This window comes from Perna viridis, chromosome 7, assembly GCF_037379345.1.
Source record: "Perna viridis isolate PV_CMFRI_1.1 ecotype Kerala chromosome 7, ASM3737934v1, whole genome shotgun sequence".
NCBI classification, from domain to species: domain Eukaryota; kingdom Metazoa; phylum Mollusca; class Bivalvia; order Mytilida; family Mytilidae; genus Perna; species Perna viridis.
Window position 1 is genome coordinate 28,322,032 of NC_142451.1, and position 19,307 is coordinate 28,341,338.

General features: G+C 32.5%; 2 protein-coding genes across 4 annotated transcripts in view; one reads left to right on the forward strand and one right to left on the reverse strand.

The window, feature by feature from the left end:
* Positions 1 to 2,781: 2,781 nt before the first annotated feature.
* On the reverse strand, positions 2,782 to 6,055 carry LOC148612152 (uncharacterized). Of its 2 annotated transcripts, none has more exons than XM_088593317.1 (3): positions 5,811 to 6,055; positions 5,252 to 5,335; positions 2,782 to 4,091 (listed from the first exon to the last, which is right to left on the reverse strand). In XM_088593317.1, the coding sequence occupies exons 2-3, from the start codon at positions 5,328 to 5,330 to the stop codon at positions 3,838 to 3,840; spliced, it is 333 nt and encodes a 110-aa protein (XP_088449443.1). In that variant the 5' UTR covers positions 5,331 to 5,335; positions 5,811 to 6,055; the 3' UTR covers positions 2,782 to 3,837. The 2 variants fall into 2 exon arrangements, with proteins under 2 accessions (XP_088449443.1, XP_088449445.1); XM_088593319.1 differs by lacking the exon at positions 5,811 to 6,055 and adding an exon at positions 5,707 to 5,747.
* An 8,468-nt stretch (positions 6,056 to 14,523) lies between these two features.
* LOC148612153 (nose resistant to fluoxetine protein 6-like) overlaps positions 14,524 to 19,307 on the forward strand; it is a 36,664-nt gene continuing 31,880 nt past the window's right edge. The window contains exons 1-2 of one of the 2 annotated variants that reach the window (XM_088593321.1): positions 14,524 to 14,852; positions 18,640 to 18,898. In XM_088593321.1, the coding sequence (XP_088449447.1) occupies positions 18,805 to 18,898 (94 nt within the window). In that variant the 5' untranslated portion in view covers positions 14,524 to 14,852; positions 18,640 to 18,804. Of the gene's footprint in view, positions 14,853 to 16,695; positions 18,899 to 19,307 lie in introns of those variants that run through there. The other variant, XM_088593320.1, reaches the window with a different exon arrangement.

Sequence of the window (19,307 nt, forward strand, 5' to 3'; positions counted from 1 at the left end):
TATGAATCAAAATCAAGCTTTCAAATACCTTTAAAATAACTACAAGAATTCTATATGACATAAAACATCGAAATTAGCAGATTTTTATTTATTTATTTTTTTTTTTTTTTGCAAACCTGTTACAATGGAAACCAACATTAAGTATAGCAGATTTTTATTTAATTTTTTTTTTTGCAAACCTGTTACAATGGAAACCAACATTAAGTATTCACCTTAACTACCAAAGGAGAAATTTTGCTGTCTTCAGTGGACCTGTTACCATGGAAACCATGAATGCAGACATTATGTAATAAATTTTTGCATTAAAATAGTCTGACAAATCTATGATAATAATACAACCAGTTTTTGTTGTCACATCCATATCTTTGCATATTTGGGTATCAAATTAAAGGTTTCCAAAAACAGGCATTTTTTTTTCCATTTTCAAAATACTGTATTATGTAATTTTTAATACCAAACACTACAAAATTGCACCCGTAGATAATTGTATACTTTCAGAAATGGATAGAAGTGCCCTTGCACAAGAAAATTATAAAAAAACTACACATGTGTTATTTTTTAGTTTTGAGATATTTGAAGAGAAATTTGGTAACCATGGTGATTTTCAAGAAAAAAACAATGTTTAGTGTGTTTTTTTTTTCTCAGAGCATTTTATCAATATTCTGAACCATTTTAAGTTAGCAAGTGAAAAACTGTTACTGAAATAGAATTCCAAAGAACTTTAAAATGCAAGATTTTACACTTCAATGCCAAATTTCCTCATTTCAAGATTTCAATGTCATTTAATTTAAAAGGTTATCTTCATAATTTATGGTTTTATAAACATGCATTTTTTTCGTGACCTCAACCTCTCTTTTCACCATAAAATATATCTTTATTGTATTTATAGGTAAATCCTGACTGCATATTAACATTTTAACTAATTGATGGAAATGAAATATTGTTTTAAAATCAAAAGTTAATAAATGAATTACCATTCCACGGGTGCACTTTGTTGTAGTTGCTGAATGAAATTAAGAAAGAATAACACCTTTTTTCACCACGAATTTTAAAGAGCAGTATTAAAACTATGACAAATACCAGTATATGAGGTAAAAATGTTGATCTTAATTAATGCAGAACACAGTTATGAAAACAATTCAGTAATGGTTTACATGCCAGGATGATTTCATACAGTAAAAAATAGCCAATATTGGACACTTGTTTTCCAATTTTTTCCTTATTTAATTTTTTGTCATTTCAGAAAAAATGTTCTTAAAGTGTGGCGCATGCAAACAAAACTAGTCACAAGATTATTTTGTAGTATAGCGAAAATAGCTGAGAAATTCCGATTGGTGCGCATGCAGTCTATTTTCAGGTCACACCTTTAATTATCATCTAAAACACCATGGATGTGGACTATATTGCTACGATTTTTGTTGATTTCACGGGTAAAGTTGATGATATAATGATCAACATAGATGTGGATCGGCCATTTTGTCACTATGTGATATGATTTGCTTCTATCGCTTTAAATAAAGGACTTTTTCTTTCAATGTAAAGATCAATCTCCTCCACAGACCTATAACCGCTTCCTGATTTACTACAAATCATTCCGCTAGCTTATAATCTCTATTAACAGGGTTTGAACAAAATCACAGAGCATGCATACGAACTGTGTACTTATTGCATTAAAGGGGGGGGGGTAAGTAATAAAGATAAAGATATTGTTATAATGAAATGCCGTTGATTCCTTAACAAAAGAAACCACGAGCCCGAAGTTTTAAGCTAGGGACTTTGTTTTCCGCTTTCTGTTCCAATTATAAGATAATTGTAAAAACGGGAATTTTCAGAATTTCGGATTTTCTTCTTCATCACCAGACTTTGTCAATTTGTTGAAATACCCTAGTTCAAACAAGCTTTAATATGATACTGTGTGTTTTTATGATGTATTAGCTTTTAAATGTGCCCATGTTATAAATATTTGAACTATTTCTACTCCATTTAGATGAAACATTTCCGCACCTGTACCCTGAAAAAAACCAACTCCACTTGAACCAAAATGCTTATTTATAGCTTCGATACTGTACAGTATGTCTGCTCATTCCAAGCACTTAACTCTCAGTCTCAATGTCACGTAACAATGACTTTATCTAAAAAGAGGAATTTTCGGAATTTCAGATCTTCTAGCTTCTTATTCATCTGTAATTGGCATTTATATCTTCAAACGCTGTATTTCATACATTCAAAAACACTTAAATTACATCTTTGATTTCTAACGAGCCAAAGTCTTGAACAACTAAACATATTCAAGGTCAATATAATTGTGTATTTTCTTCATTTATCCAACACAGAACCACTTAACCAACATCTAAGAAAAAAAGCATTGGTATAAAATGTTAGAGCAGCCTTCAAACATTTACAGTGGAGAGACTTTGTGTTTGAATTTAATGGGCAAAACAATATAAATTTACAAGCACATTTTTGTGTTGTATCTAAACAGAGGTTTTGTGATATTTTATGAGCAACTCAACAGGCGCTTTTAAAAAAAGCGGAGGATGCTTACCCTACATCTGCGCCTGGTCCATGCTTCTATTTCTCAGTGGAGTCCGTGTTGCTCATTTACTTCTGTTTCCTTGTACATGTTATTTTGGTTATTTCATGTTTTTTGTTGTGTGCGTCTGTTTTCCCTGTTTAGTCTTTATCAACGGAAATCATCCTCGATTCCCACTTGAATCTTGGTTCCCTTGATTACTCTTTCTATATTAGCCCTACGTTGGGCCCACTTTTATTCTTAGTTCATTTTTGTTTATTTATTTATGTTTTCAATATCATACAGAGAAACACGTCAAATTGAAAAAGGCAAATTGTTACAACATAATCTTTTTTTTTTCTTTTTTTTTCTTTTTTTTTTTTTAAATATTGCTGTTTCATTTCACAGACACAGGTTTTGACCAACGTTGAGCCAAAGTTGACCTCTGCACGTACAGCGTTGACCATCCAACGTAAATGACTGTGTTAAGGTATATTTTGATATAACGCACATAAAGTTATGCTGCCTGGGATGTTTGCATATTCACCAAAACGATTGTAACCGCAACGATTGAAAGCCACTTCCACAGAGAAGAATTCCCTCGACAAGCACCGTGCGACAAGTGCGTATTTCATGCAGTTGTAACGGTAATCGAGTGATATGTTAATCGAATGATGTATTAATTTCCTTTCTCAATTTTTTGGTTATTTTTTCAGTCAGTGTATTCATTACTCAAGAGTATCTGGAAAATCCTCGTATCTGCCTTTCCATACCGGTATACGGTACTCTTTCCTCACTTTTCTATGGTTATTTGGAATCAAGAAAATTGACTGTCATTCCAGCTTTTTATTTGATTTAAAGTATGTATGTTATAGTAAACACAAACATTTTAACGCACAACTGACAAAACAATATATAATATTCCACAAAGGAATAATAATTTCCTTAATACACATGTACATGCAATATGAAATGCACATAAATGGCAAACTGTCCATTGCATCTCTGACTATTATAATTCTTTTGTTCGATAATTGAAAAAAAACCAGTTATCCATACAACCCGTTCAAATGAAAATCATTGCTACCATGAAATGTCTGAATACGAAGGCACTATATGCAAACCTAGTTAAAAATGAAGAATTGGCTCCATTAAAATGAGTCCATTTATATATATATATATATAGATTTCTATGTGAACATAATCACAAAAATGAAAATTTGGTCTCTGTAAAACACAGGCCATACTTTTAACATTTACACTGTAAAAACGTTGGTAAAAATGTAATTTTCACAAAAGGAATTCTTCTTAGGTACAAACTATTTTCAAAATCGTGTGTCCATTGTCACATTCTCAACGCCTCTCTTCTCGACTACAATGTTCGACTTAAAAACAGGTTTTTGTGGTTTAGGTTGAATCTTTTGAACGTCATCTGGTTTTTCATCGACTGGTTTCCGTTTATAGTAGGTATAGCTTATGCATAGCAACACCAGGAACACCATTGCTAGCCCGGCTCCGACACATATTCCAATTATTCGCTCCTTATCTCGAGCCGCTTCGACGTCTGGTGCTTTATAATCTTAAAACAAAACCACGAAAATTAGTGCATTTAATTAATTCTATGTAACTGATGATGTTAAAACCGTGCGTAGCACAACCTGCTCAATGATATGCACCGATTTTCGGATATAATAAGAATGGGTATGGTAAATGTATCAAAGAGACAATTTAACACCCCATCGGGATGAACAAAAATATCAGCTCATTTGTAAATGTATCATGTACATGTATATACTTGCAGCAGAGTATTTGTATTTTCTTAACAAAGAAGAGGACTCAAAGTGTTTGGTAGATTCATAATAAAAAGTTAGCAATATACAATTCATAGAGATTGAGAGCATATTTGAGGTATTTTATGGCTGTATATAAATAAAACAATTTTCAGATTATCACGAAATGAGGAAAATTCCTAACATAACCTTTATATAATCTTATAAAAAATGCGTACATTGAGGTTCAGTTATTTCGAAATAATGATCGATGACCTTTCTTTTTGAGTGAATTCCAAAGTGTATTCGACAAAATTATCAGATACCAAAACATTGGGTTTTCTAACACCCGAGTCGACACTGTCAAGCGAGAAATGATCGTGAACAGGTCGACATTATATGCAAAGATCGTGAAAGGACAATTTAAGAAAATCTGCAACTTACAAAAACAAATCATTTTGAAATATGTCTCGATATGATTATACCATTTTCAAAGGATAACTATATAGTAACGCGGCTTTTATTTTAATAATCCATTTTTTCAGCCAATACATAGATATTACTGTTTATTCTTTGCCAATAGTTATCATTTTGACAGACACCATCGATTTATATACGCTACAGAATGGAATGAAAATTATTTGTCATAATTAAGCGGACCGGGCAGTCTAAAACTGTTGTTTTCTGAAAAGATATATATTTATCTTCAACAGCTTCAACACCCTTGCATACTTCGATGAAAACAATCGTTGCTTTTATGCCATATTGATCTACAAATGTATAACTTTCATTTTACCAAATATATCACAAAACCCTATACCTGTTCGTCAATCGTAATTCTAATATGTATATAATGAATAAATATTTGATACAACCGTAAGTAAAGTGTCTCTCATTTATATCGCTTTCGTATTTCGTGATTGAGCAATTAAATATGAATAAAAAAGTACTTCGTTTTACAATCCATTACCTGTGTGGTTGCCTCCACTACATGAAGATATCCATGACAACGCCCAAAACAATACAGCCATAGATCCCAAGTCATCCATTTTGTCTGAAAAATGTTAATGGAAAATTTTCGTTATTCTGTTTTCATGTACATGTTTCATTTACATGTAACTTTCTTCGCCTATGAATTTATGGGCTTTCTGAAGCCCGTCACAAAAAAAATCACATAAGCATAATTAGAGCTACAACCACATTGCTGACTGATATCAGAGTACATAAAATGTGTGGGTTTCAACGCAATAGAGAACCACATTTAAAAAGTCATCTCAAGTGACCTTCAGAAAATTCTTTTCCAAAACAAGGTCGAAAATAAAAGAAATTGAAAATATTTAATCTTTTAATGAACAATATTTTATTTCAATAAAAAAATATTTTACTGTTTTGAAATACAAGAAAAAGATAAAATGAAAATCTAACGGAGTTGCACATGTGAAATATACTACTCTAGAACATGCACAAATATATTTTTTTTTCTGAAATTAAAATTCATTGCGAACTATACGTGCTCTTATAAAGCCTACCTATATGCAAATTCCTGAATATAAATGATAATTCCAAGATCTAAAGGGTCAGCATCCGACAAGGCTATTCGCTATGTTTATCCTTGTTTAACTTAATGTGTCAGTTTGTAACAAAACCATCTATCACCGGTGAGGTACAAACGGGACTCGTGACAATACAAGTAGGGCGAATCCACCACCGTGTCGAATAAATAAATGCATATCTTTTTGTATAGCTGTGCACGGTAAAGCAAGCCTATTTTCTGGAAGAGAGAAATATTATAAAGAAACTCTCACAAATCTTTTTAGTGGCACTGCTGAACTGCAGGGAATGCATGAATATTTATTTTCATTTATTTTTTGCACATAAGATGAAAGACTTTGTCATGGCTAAGCAAGCATGCAAACCAACATAATTCATCATAACTTATATGAAAAATGTTATATTAAGGAAAAACCGCATTTGAATGACATTTTGTTTCTTAATGTCCTCTTAAGAAGATTAATATGTTGAAGCAGTATATACCGCATTTAATGGTTTTACTAAGAATACCTTACCATACCTCATTGTTGTTTAGGTACTGGCAAATATCTTAACGCCTTAGATTACCTGTTAAAACAAACCTGTGATATATCTTTATATATGTTAGATATGTCATGTTTCATTATTGCTATGCTTAGTACGTCCATATCTGCGCAGTTCAAAGTCTACATAAATATATTTGTTGAAAAAAAAAATAATAATACTATAAACAATCGCCTTGTACTTTTTCGTCACATCATAGGCGTGCGCCAAGGATATCCACTTTCAGCTATGATATTTATAATAACTGCATTTTATAATTGCTATAAACATAGTGCATTAACCTATGTGTTTAAGTTGTTATGCAATGTAATTTGTAAGATAAATTACCTTCTGTAGGAAGAGGGGAGTTTTTAGACAACTTACTATGCAAGATTGACTATCAGTATAGATGTAATGTTTGAAGTGTTATACTGCGCTCTTTGGATGTCCACTAAATCACTGTAAAAGTACATTTCTAAAATCTATTTTTATCGACGTGTGATGCGGAGATTTTCATTCAAAGAATTAATTTACGAATTTACTGTGTGTGCGCATACATACCGTTACCCTTGCATAAAATCGTTATAATGTTATAATAGAATCTTATTAATTTATTTATAAGTACAAGTCCTTTTGTGTTAAATTTTGTACCACGGTACACGGAGTTTTAGCTAGAAAATTAGGACAGAGAACTATCACAGACACATCAACACAAAACGGAGAGAAATCAAAAGGGACATTCTGAACATACTGGGTAAAAATTGTGATTAATTAATTTAGATTATTGATTGAGTTTTTTCCTTCGTAGTATCACATCTCATATATGTAACTACTTGAGGCACCCCTATTAACCCGATATCTTGGTCGAGGGGTGTAACAGTTATGGAACGTAATTTGAAAACTTTAAATATATCATATTCAGTTGATCATGTCTGTAAACACTATATAAAATATTTTTACTATCCAGTTTTTGTTCTGTCTCAAATTTGATATGCCACAGAGAAACAATATCAAATTCAAGGTTACCAAAGTCGTGTGATGACGTTTCTATCCTTTTCTCCTCACGTGTTAAAAAGATATATAAAGTGGTAACTGAAAATGTGTCAAAGAGACAGCAACCCTACAATTCTGTGAAAAAACCCAAAGGCGGTCTATGTACCTGTAGCGAACGAAAATAAGGAACAAATAGACAAAGGCAGTCTTTATTTGTGCTTATAACGAGTGAAAATGTCTATCATTTCTATAGTTTGAGTGTATCGTCAATCGTGATTTTAAGCTATCAATTAATCAACTCATTAGCTATAGGTTAGCCTTAATTTTGGTACTTTAATTACATGCACTAAAATTAAGGCTAAACTAATCTTGAATACAACAAAATATAAACTTTTCTTCTTCATACTTCTAAAATGTGTTGAGATAAAACTCAGTTACCATAATCTACATTTCAGCAACCTTTCCTCTGCATAATATGAGGAAGGTGAAACCTTAAAGATTTTTATGATATACGATTTTTATTGTCCTTATGCATTCTCCTATTGTCATGGTAAGGAACTGTGGGTTGCCCTAATCCGAAATGTCTTTGGATCGAATTATCCGGTATTGATAAGCCGATAACATCATTTTAACATCATAAAAAGCCAATATTCGATTTATATTTAATACCAAAAATTGCTTACGTTTCCTAGACTGGTGTGGTTCTCAATTAATTGTAATTGCATTTGAGTATACGAGAATGAAGCTGCCATTATGCTATAAGCGCCCGATTTTACATGCATGTGCACAAACCGGATATTGATGGCTTTTTTTCAGGCCTTAAGTATACTTAATCCAGCATCGCTAGAGGTTGTACGAAAAGAAATTTTCTGATTTGGTAACTATGGTGATATATTCGATTATTTTTTTAAAGAAATTGGGTTGAAGCAGAGGGGCTTGCCCCCACTATCAAATATTCAGCCCCACTAGTGTATACGTTATATACTAGTTCATATTTGATAGTTAGAACAATTAAGCCCCTGTGGTTGAAGCGAAGCACCGCCAAATCCCGATAGTTTCACTTTCGGTCCAAGCGATTGTAGGTATATATGGCGATTGAATGTTCATATTATTGTGTTGATTTAATTATGCAAAGTACTAAAATTACGAGTGCAAGAAGTCGCTAACAATATTAGCGATTTAAAAAGGACAGACGTATTTAAGCCTGAAAAATATGCCACCGCAAAACTGTTTTCGTTTTTTTCTCACATATTTTGTTTAGAATATGGTTGTGCATCAACCACCAGACAACGACATTCGTCGCATAAATGAGATCATTTAATTGAATAAATACATAATGAACAATTAAAAAAGGACGAAGATCGAAGATCAATATGAAATGAACCTTTGACATTAGAAGCATCAGTCTTAAAGGAACTTGCAATTCCAAGGGCATTACAAAGCAACGGCCATTTTTGTTTCATATCTTTAACAACAGTCTGTAAAAATAAATCCTAGTTGATAAAAAAATCTAGAAGACATTATCATTTTAAAAAATATTACTATATTCGACTTCGTCCTCTTCAAGCTTACACCACTGCATGCCTCATATTATCGGAAACTTTGTTCGTGCAATATATTTTGTACGATTTTGCGTCGTGTTGACCACTCGTGATTGGGTAAAATCATTCGTATAAATAACTGAAGTAGCAATATGCAAATGAGGATAATACATAGACTAAATGTACTGAATATATTAAAGTTAAAAAAGATCAAGTTGAGATTAATGATGTTCCACCCATTGCCTGATTCTTATTTACAGAATGGTCTTGTCTAACGATGTCAAGGTCGCACTAGTTTCACTTTCGGTCCATGTAGGGTGAGTAAGTCTTGTTCTTGTTTCATTTTCTTTACCAGAATTTCCGATGTAGATCGAACGTATTGAAAACCGAAGACCGATCTCCATTTTATTGTTTACTTCCGGGTCCTCGAAACGCTGTAAAATCTTCTATTTTATGTTTTTTCCTAATAATTTTATCATGTAGAAATTTATATTTGTCATTTTATATCGGTATGTTTTACGCAAAAAGATGTTTTGCCTTAAACCCTGAACTCCACACTCTCTAAATGTCAAATCTCCATGCTTTTGAATGGTAGACTAGGACCTATTCTCGTGAAATCACGGAGTCACATGACGAGACTTACATACCATATTGAGTTTGAATGTTCAAATCATTGTGATGATTTAATTAGAAGTACCTAATTAAATTCATCATTTGTCAAGTGATTATTGCTGAGAAGTAAATAGTGATATATTCGATTCTACTTGAAAAATAAAGAGTTGAAGTACAGGGGCTTTCTCACACTATCAAAGATGCAGCCCCACTAGTGTTTAGGTTATATACTAGTAGGCTGCATATTTGATAGTGAGTGCAAGCCCCTGTGGTTGAAGCGAAACAGGCACCAGTCCCCCTACTCAAGCACTGCTAGAGGTTGTCTGGCAAGCTATTTTCTGACTTGGTGCCATTTTAACGTTGGGGTATGGAGGAACGGAATTCCAACCTCTTACGTTGTAGGTGTAATACTACTATTTCGGAAACCAGTCACCTGCACATACAAGAAAGTAGTTCGTAATGACACGAAGTAGTCCCAATATTGCACCCTATCATTCTCCCTAGACAGCATTCCTACGTTGGGACAACGTTAGTTCAACGGAGTCAATTACGTTGGGCCATCGTAGGGCCCAACGTTGTAAGTACAAAGAGAGCCAACATTGGCCCAACGGGGGCAAACAATAGTATTGCCAACACTGACCCAACGAATCCCCAATGTTGGCCCAAAATAAGCCCAACGTTAACCCAACCATAAGGCCAGACGATTGTATTCCTTAAGATATTAGAACATGATTCTATTATGTATTTTCTGGTCATGCCGCAGAGTGCTGATGCTGTCCACTCCTACAGAGTAAGGGCTCCCATTTCCCTCCAGTTTATCATATAAATTCTTTACAGTACGAATATACCATTGACTAGCTGATTGTCGTTTACAAGATTAAAACAAGAAAATTTATTATAAAATTAGTAGATACTATGAGCATTGGTACACTAATTATTGAAAAGTTGCAATTTTTGTGCTTTGAATAGACATATGATTATACCTGTCAATGTGTTATGTTTAGGGTGAATTTACATTGAAAATATGTATACATTTGTTTAAAATGAGAGACATCAGACATCTTCTGTTTTGAGAAGGTGTATTCTGGTCTCAGTTACAAAGCTGCATAAGGGAGAGATAATCATGTGCACTGTTGTTATCATAAATTAGATTTGGTTATTCATAATAATTATTTTGTGTTATTAAGTTATAAACATTAAATGCGAATGAATGCATGAATATTAAACATGCAGTTAACAGTACTCGAGAAAAGAGCCAACAATACTTTTTTGAAAGAAGTAAAAATATATATATATATATATATATATATATATATATATATATATATATATATATATATATATATATATATATATTGTGACATGCATCATTAATTTGATCCTCTATCCTACATATTAACATCTAAATGAACTGTCCCGTACCGCCATACATCGTGTACTAAGTTACAGCCCTAGATTAATCCTACGAGGAGGATTGACCCGGCCATCGAAAGCTATATTTTTATATAGCCTAGCTGGCCGAGTGGTCTAGGGCGCTGGACTTCGTGCAGGCGGTGTTGCCATAGATGTCACAGGAGTTCGAGTCCCGCGGAGGGAACGACCAAAAATTTGCATCGCAAATTTGACAGTTCTAACATTGTTAGGAATTTTTCAGACCTTTCTGTATATATATAGAAAGGTCTGAAAAATTTATATATAAACGTCTAAATATGTTTAACATCACCAGAAGATGATTAAATTTAAATTGAATATTTCGGTAACATATATCCTTCCTCAGCATAAAACTCATAAAACTATAATATAGCATAAAACTATAATATATATATAGAAAGGTCTGACTATAATATATATATATAGAAAGGTCTGAAAAATTCCTAACAATGTTAGAACTGTCAAATTTGCGATGCAAATTTTTTGTCGTTCCCTCCGTGGGACTCGAACTCGTACCGCTATGACGTTGCCATAGATGTCACAGCGGTACGAGTTCGAGTCCCGCGGAGGGAACGACAAAAATTATATATATATATATATATATATATATATAAAGGAATCTGCAAACTTAATGGGTATCGGATCGTCCAGTCATGACGATGCAGCACCACAAACAAAAATAATTATATAAGTCTAAAGGGTTGTACAGCGATACCGATAAAGATGTTAACACACTATAATAAAGTATATAATGGGCAAAATTTTCAGTCAACAGATGACCTTCTTCAGTGCCTTAAATAAACTGAGTGTGTATGAAAGTAAATGGTCTGTGAACACAACTCACTACCTAATCAGATGAATACGTGTGACGTATAAAAATTTTTTTACCGACAGTAACAAAGATCTTGAACATTGTGCTATAGACACACGTTGTGTGTTGATCTTGAATACTGAACTATAAAAAAAAATATTTACAAATACTGTTATAAGAAACTATACAAAATAGGAAGAACTTAATGTTTTTTGTTAATTCCGTGTGGGTGTATAACACGGAGTTCTTTTATCCAAAATCCCTCCCACTTCACTCTCTGTAGATCGCTCCAGATCGTGTTTTGTTCCACGATGAAGATTTTATTTTGTTGAAATCATCGAGGAGTGGTTAGGTAATCTAAAGTGTTGACTCACTGGGAGTAAAGGCTTTTTTGTTAGGTCGCTCCTGTGTCCGTTCAAGCGCTTGTGAAAAAGCTGTTTAGATTCACCAACATATTGAAGGCCACAAATGGGACAGTGGAGTAAATATATTACATTAGCACTCTTGCAGTCCACGTTGCAAAATATTTTGTAGCGCTTCCCCGTGACTTTGCTGGTGAACGATGACGAGTGGTGCATTTGGTTGCAACATTTACACTTTTTGTCACCACAGGAGCGACTCTCGCCTGGAGTCAAGTTGGGCTTAGATATTTCAGCCCTCACAAGTAGACTACGCAAACTGTCTGGCTGTCTGAAAGCAATCATAGGTGATTCGGGATATAGATAATAGATATATATATTGGTTTTTCAACGTTTGGCCAACACAATATTTGTTTTCATACATCCTGATTTGCTTTCTAGTTTACTTTCTTGAGACCGACATACATTTTTGCATCAAGAATAATATTAGGGCTTTTTTTAACATGTTTGTTACCAAAGTCGTTTCGACGTTTGTTAAATGTTGGTTCAGTGTTGGCTCTGGGTTGGACAAATGTAGAATAATGCAAATAATGTAATCATGGTTTTGATTTAGAAATCAAAATTTAACGATTCTCTCACGCAGAATTCGCTTCTAAAACAGGTTTTTAAAGAACCTTTTTATGTTATTAAAGTACTTAAAATTTCAAAATGTCGTGTTTAATCATTTTGTTGTCACGTAAAAACCATTTTGGTTAAAAATAAACCTAGAAGAAACATTTCCATAACTACGGACTACTACATTGGGCTAACGTTGGGCCAACGTTGTTTTGTCAACGCTAACTAAAAGCCAACGATCCAACCATCAGCCATCGTTGGCCCAACGGAGGCATGCAATCTGGGTCTTTGTTTAGTAGAGGTATACAAACTTGGTGTCATCTGAAACTGGATGAATCAGCAATACTCTAAAAACTTCATTTTCTTTGTTCAGTGTAGGGTAAAACAATTCTGAACAAAAATTCGAGGCCCCTTGATATGGCTAAATTTCAAAATGAAAGTAGTGATTTCTGCACCTGTCTACTTTCACTTTACCGTTCTTTCTTAGAAGGCACATAAGGTATGTTGATATTTTTATGAGAGTTAAGGTAAAGGTTGACCATCATAATGATACCCCTCTAGCACCGTCTGTACTGATGTAAAAAAAATTGAGCCTTATTAAAAGCTGAATTTAACATAGAAAGTAATGGAGACCAGAAATAGTGTTATTACTCATGACGACTTTCCTATATTATCGGAAGTCTCTGTATTTTACCTTGCTTTTTTTCTATTGGTTGGGAGAATTTGCACATATTGCATTTAATTTCCTTGAGAATTAAATTTTAATTTATATGTAGTGCCCAATTTATATGAAACTCACATGTTTAAGCATAAACGTTCTTTATATTTATTTTAACTGTTTTATTTATTCAAAATCATCATATGTAGAAAAAAAATCAACCTTAAATTGCTTCTTCAAATGATACACAACTTTTTTTTCTGGTTTTCATTTTATCAGTTAATATATATTAATTATGACTTTTATTAGAACAATTATCATGTAGCCCTGCTTGTACTTTACTTGATAAATAGAACTTATTTGATGAGATTTATATATGTGGCAATTGCATATTTTACATATGACCTGCATCTTCTTAAGTTTACTTTATATATTCATATTGTACAATTTTTAACAGCTAACTTACAAATTCATTTTTTAGAGGATTGTAGATGCTCTACTTATTTAATATTCATATACATGTACAATTGCTTGGAAAAGGTTTAAAATCCTAGTAATATACATTATTTATCTTTAAATTTTAATTAATTATGGTTTAATATTTTTTTGCCTTTTTAGGATCACATTGATTGACTCATAATACCAATCTTTTGTTGTATGTATATGAAACATACTTGTACTATGTTTTTTCTTCTAATTATTGATTTATTTCAGAAGAAAGTATTAGTAAACAGGCTGCCTAAATATTTATTTTATTTTGTCATATAAAAAGTAAACACTGATGTAAATTTTATTATGATTTAGTTTTATTTTCTGTTTGTTTTTCATCATTTTAGTTTCATTTTGTTGAGTTCTGGAGATGTTTCGAATTCATGGTAAGTTAGTTTTTATACTTTGATTTAGTTTAGTAGCTTTATTTATTTTAATAGTAAAACTTTTGAGTCTTTTAATTATGGTAACAAATAAGCATTTACATTTGAATCATATATTACTTACAAGAACTGTCGATTAGTTTTGTGTTTAGACTCTGCTTTAAAACTGCTTCACAGTACATATTCATTGAATTCCACTACTTGTTTATTTCAGATGGCCTGAGGAGCATAGTGGGCTATGCTATGAGACGAATATGGGCTGAGTCTGAGGTAGGACCATGTGGGGTACAGTAAGTAGGGTAGTTCCAGACACACCTGAATCCGATAACCTGATTGGTAAGAGAGTTCAACACTTGATAGAAGAACCAGATGGATCACGCAGCGAAATTATTCATATTAAGTTAACATAACATTAATATAACCTTATAAAACAATCTTCTTGTTTTGAAATGAAGATAATTATTCTGGAAAAGGAAATTTGGTGTTTTTAACTCCTCGCCACATCTTTTGTCAACCGTTTTGTGAGCAACCAACATCAAATGAAGTTTTACATTTTTTCAGATTGTTAGCAAACCAGATTATGATTTAATAGAAAGTAAACTAACTGTAAGTAAAGTGATAAGGTAAATGATGTTAATAGGTGTAATGTCCTTATGTACATAATCTCTTTTGTAGATTTGGCAGACATAGTAGATCCTGGTGAAGAAACCCTTCTGGCCTGAAATGGAAACTTCGAAAAGTTCATTAAACTTAATCAAATGATGATATTTTGTTTATTATCATTTAATGTACATAATAGTACACATGAGGAAACAGCTAGGGCTTCAAAGTTCCATAGTGAAAGGATGTGCATTGGTTCAAGTCAATGTATCCATAAAAATTTTCTCAATTTCTTGGGAAAACAGCATTTGTTTTTGAAATTTTATTCAATTTTAACATAATAATGAGATTATTATTATGTTAAAAGACCCTATTTAAACAAGAAAACATTACAAGACTCTATTAGGAATCTTAGAATTGACCAGACCTTGATATAATATTATTTTGCCACTTTTTGCAGCAAAAATGTATGTTTATTTTGATTATCGTCTGGCTTCATTTAAGGTATAGGCCTAACAAATTTTCATCCACATTAAACATTTTATTGCAAAATAAGATGAAAGTATCTTCATGTGATAGCTTAGATTCTAAGCTTTAAAATGGTACCACATAAGTATATGGTAGGTTGATATTTTGATCAATATTAGCATAAATATGCGTTTTTTTTTTTAAATCTGAAATTTTCAAAAATGTTCGATTTACCCCATTTTTCAACATTTGCTTGTTGATTTTTAAATATAATTCAATTATTTCTTGATAAAAATGTGTTTTTACATATTTAATCACAATAACAATAACTATCATGTGCTAAAAACTGCTTTTAAATTCAAAATGTCTTTTTCTGTCTGACCTTTCACCATTTTTTCCACTGAAAATAGCTCTAAAATTTACCCTAAAATGTAAATTTTCTATCTCAAAAAATTTTTTTGAGCTGAAAAACATGATTTTTCAAGTCAAGCAACTTTATTGCCACACAAAACAAGTGACAGAAAAAATTAAATATTTTTTTTTAATTCTTAGTAAGCAAAAATGTATTTTTTTGTTGAAAAAACGCATATAAAAAAAAGGGGGTCTGCCGCAGTGTTTTTGATTCCAATGAAAAACAAATCGGAGGTTTTGACATAATATTTGTTTATTTATTTCTGTTTAATGGATTACTCTTGAAAGAACAGCAAAGTATCAGATTTCTACTACCTTCCAATTTCCAAATATGAATATCCAAAAATGGCACTTTAATTCACGATGCTGTTGACACATAGCAAAAAAAAACTAAGTCCAAAGTGTTTTTTTGCCAATTTTAAAAAAGTGTAATTTTCTTTGTATCTAAGATACAAGTTTCCTGAATGGCTTAAATCAAAGTATGAAATGGCTTTATTTAAATGATTAAGACACAATGTATGAATTTCTTTACCTGTTTGACTTATGTGGGCTACAGAAGTGCCCAAAATGTGACATTTTTGCCTTCGCAAGAAAAATGACCAAAATTTTGAACTTTAAATTGTAATAACTTTTGAACCCCTTGACCGATTTTAAAAATTTTTGCACCAGTAAGTTACATTTCTTGGGCTCTTTCAAACTAATATAAACTTGTACATTTTCTATATACTTCATATTTTGACTGACCTCCATACTCATGTAGGAGTACAGTCCTCCAAATCCCGATAGTTTCACTTTCGGTACAAGCGATTGTAGATATGCATGTATGGAATTCGAATGTTCATATCACTGAGTTGACTTAATTATGCAAAGTACTGAAATTGCGAATGTAAGAAGTCGCTAACAATATTAGCGACTTAAAAACTAAAGGTTACAGACCACCAATTCAACCAATGAGCATTTGGAATGTACGCAAAAATAGTCCTACGCAGAAATTACCCCTGTTCCTCATAGTGCTGTGAAAAAAGTTCTCATCTTATTTTAAAAATTTAAACAGTTTCTGAAAGGAAAAACATTTCTGTACATTTTATAGGTGCATTTTGCTTCTTGTGATGTGAAGCCTAATCTCCATAATGATTTTTAAATATACCCCTATCTTGTGAAAACACTGGGATTTCCCATGCTATTTATAGACCCTTCACTTCCGGTGACCAGTACTGCACTGCAAGTCTGCTAACCCCACATGCCACTCTGAGGATTGTGAGCTGACATATGTAGAATCATGCTGATATATAGTCATCTGCAGGTTAAAGTTAAGGTAAAGTCCAGAGAAGCCATTGAATATTGTGAAATTAGCATAGAAGCCTATGGGAAGTGGAATTAGTGGTTTTTAGCCTTAAGATGAAGCCATGGCAAAATGAAAAGTTTCTTGAAATAGCTTTAAACTACTTGAAGATCTTGTTAACTTTGCCATGAGAGGAATACACTACAAAAATCCTTCAAAATATGCATTTTTTTAAGTTATAGGTCCAAATTATGGAAAATTGGTCTTTTTGGCTGATTTTTATGTCCTATCTTGTAAAAAGTGTAGAAAATTTAGTAAAAATATCAAATATTAAACTTTGAGGGCTATATTTACCTAAATATGGTAGTAATAAGCACTTGAAATCAAGTTTTGTGTAGATTTGAGCAAAAATTAGGTTAGAAATGAGGAAAAACTCACTTTCATTACTGCGGTTAAGGCCATATAAGCATTCCCCTATGGCAACATGGAAAATCCATTATTGAGCACTTTTTTTGCTTTAGGTGCCCTTTACTGGTCATGTTTTAATGTGAAAACACTGTATTTACAAATTTAAAGCCAACTATATCACCTTTTGTGAAAATTTAAAGATTTAGGATTTTTGACATGGGATCAAGAAAAAGGGGGAGGCATGTCAGAAATAAATTTTTAAAAATAGACCAATTTCTCAGAAAATGATTACTTTTAAAACTATTTCTTCATTAATATTGTTAAAAAACAAGTTGTGATTGATATTTTTTATTTGAAAAGTCAGAAAAAGTTCTTTGCAAATATTTAATGCATTTCAGTATGGTAGAATATTTTCACTTTTTTGCTCGCACAACTTGGTTACCCTATATTTAAAAATCAAATATTTAAAAAAGTGCTTGTCACATTTCACTGAAACTTTGCAAATGCATTCAGTATGTGTGTAGGAAGATACCTGTATAGTTATTTATTTTTTCTAAGACAAAAAGTGACTCTTTAGGTTACAGACCACCAATTCAACCAATGAGCATTTGGAATGTACGCAAAAATAGTCCTACGCAGAAATTACCCCTGTTCCTCATAGTGCTGTGAAAAAAGTTCTCATCTTATTTTAAAAATTTAAACAGTTTCTGAAAGGAAAAACATTTCTGTACATTTTATAGGTGCATTTTGCTTCTTGTGATGTGAAGCCTAATCTCCATAATGATTTTTAAATATACCCCTATCTTGTGAAAACACTGGGATTTCCCATGCTATTTATAGACCCTTCACTTCCGGTGACCAGTACTGCACTGCAAGTCTGCTAACCCCACATGCCACTCTGAGGATTGTGAGCTGACATATGTAGAATCATGCTGATATATAGTCATCTGCAGGTTAAAGTTAAGGTAAAGTCCAGAGAAGCCATTGAATATTGTGAAATTAGCATAGAAGCCTATGGGAAGTGGAATTAGTGGTTTTTAGCCTAAAGACGAATTTTTTCCGTTTCCGAATTAAGTCTTTACATTTTTCCCGCGGTTTATTAATTAGAATTACTTCCCTTCTTGTATCTATTCGACCTTTTTGATGTGGGGCTTTGTCATGAAAATGTTGCATAATTTGCTTTTTGTGTTTCTCGTTAACATTATTTGTGTATTTTCTATGCAGAGTGGATACATAGATATATTGTCTAACGTTAACCAATTGCCAAAGTCTGTAAAGTACACCCGGTTTTCGTCAATCGGAGAAGTAACCCATGCCGTCAACTCCGTCTGGTTGTCAAAAACAGCAGATTTTGACAAACTTGAACATTTTGTCTTGGACGAAACACTCATGGAAAGAAACAATAGTACTCCAGGAACGTGTTTTAATCAGAGTAAAGCACTTTTTACAGCAATTGTGAAACGAGAGACTTGGGCATTGAAAAGTAAGATAAATTAATATAAAAAAACACATGTATATTATAGGGTATACATGTATGTATATCTAAACACTGGAGATACTTTTGTTGACCATGTCGAACAGTAAAGAACCAAACCCCCCCCCCTTAAAAAAAAACAGAAACAAAAAACGTCCAGAACCAAAACCCTAAATGTTAGAGTACTGGTCAGGAAGTAGATCTCGCTGTTTTCGATAACCCCTTTTGGGATTTGGCGCTGGAGATATTTTTTGTTTTGACCACCACCGAAAAAAATATCTTCAGAGCCGAATCCCAAAAGGGATTATGTTTTCGACAGAAGCAATTTTCGCCAATCTCCTCACCAAAATTTTATTCCACAGTGATAATTATTGTATCATTGCTCATTTTTGTGAGCAAAATATCAGCAACCTGAAAT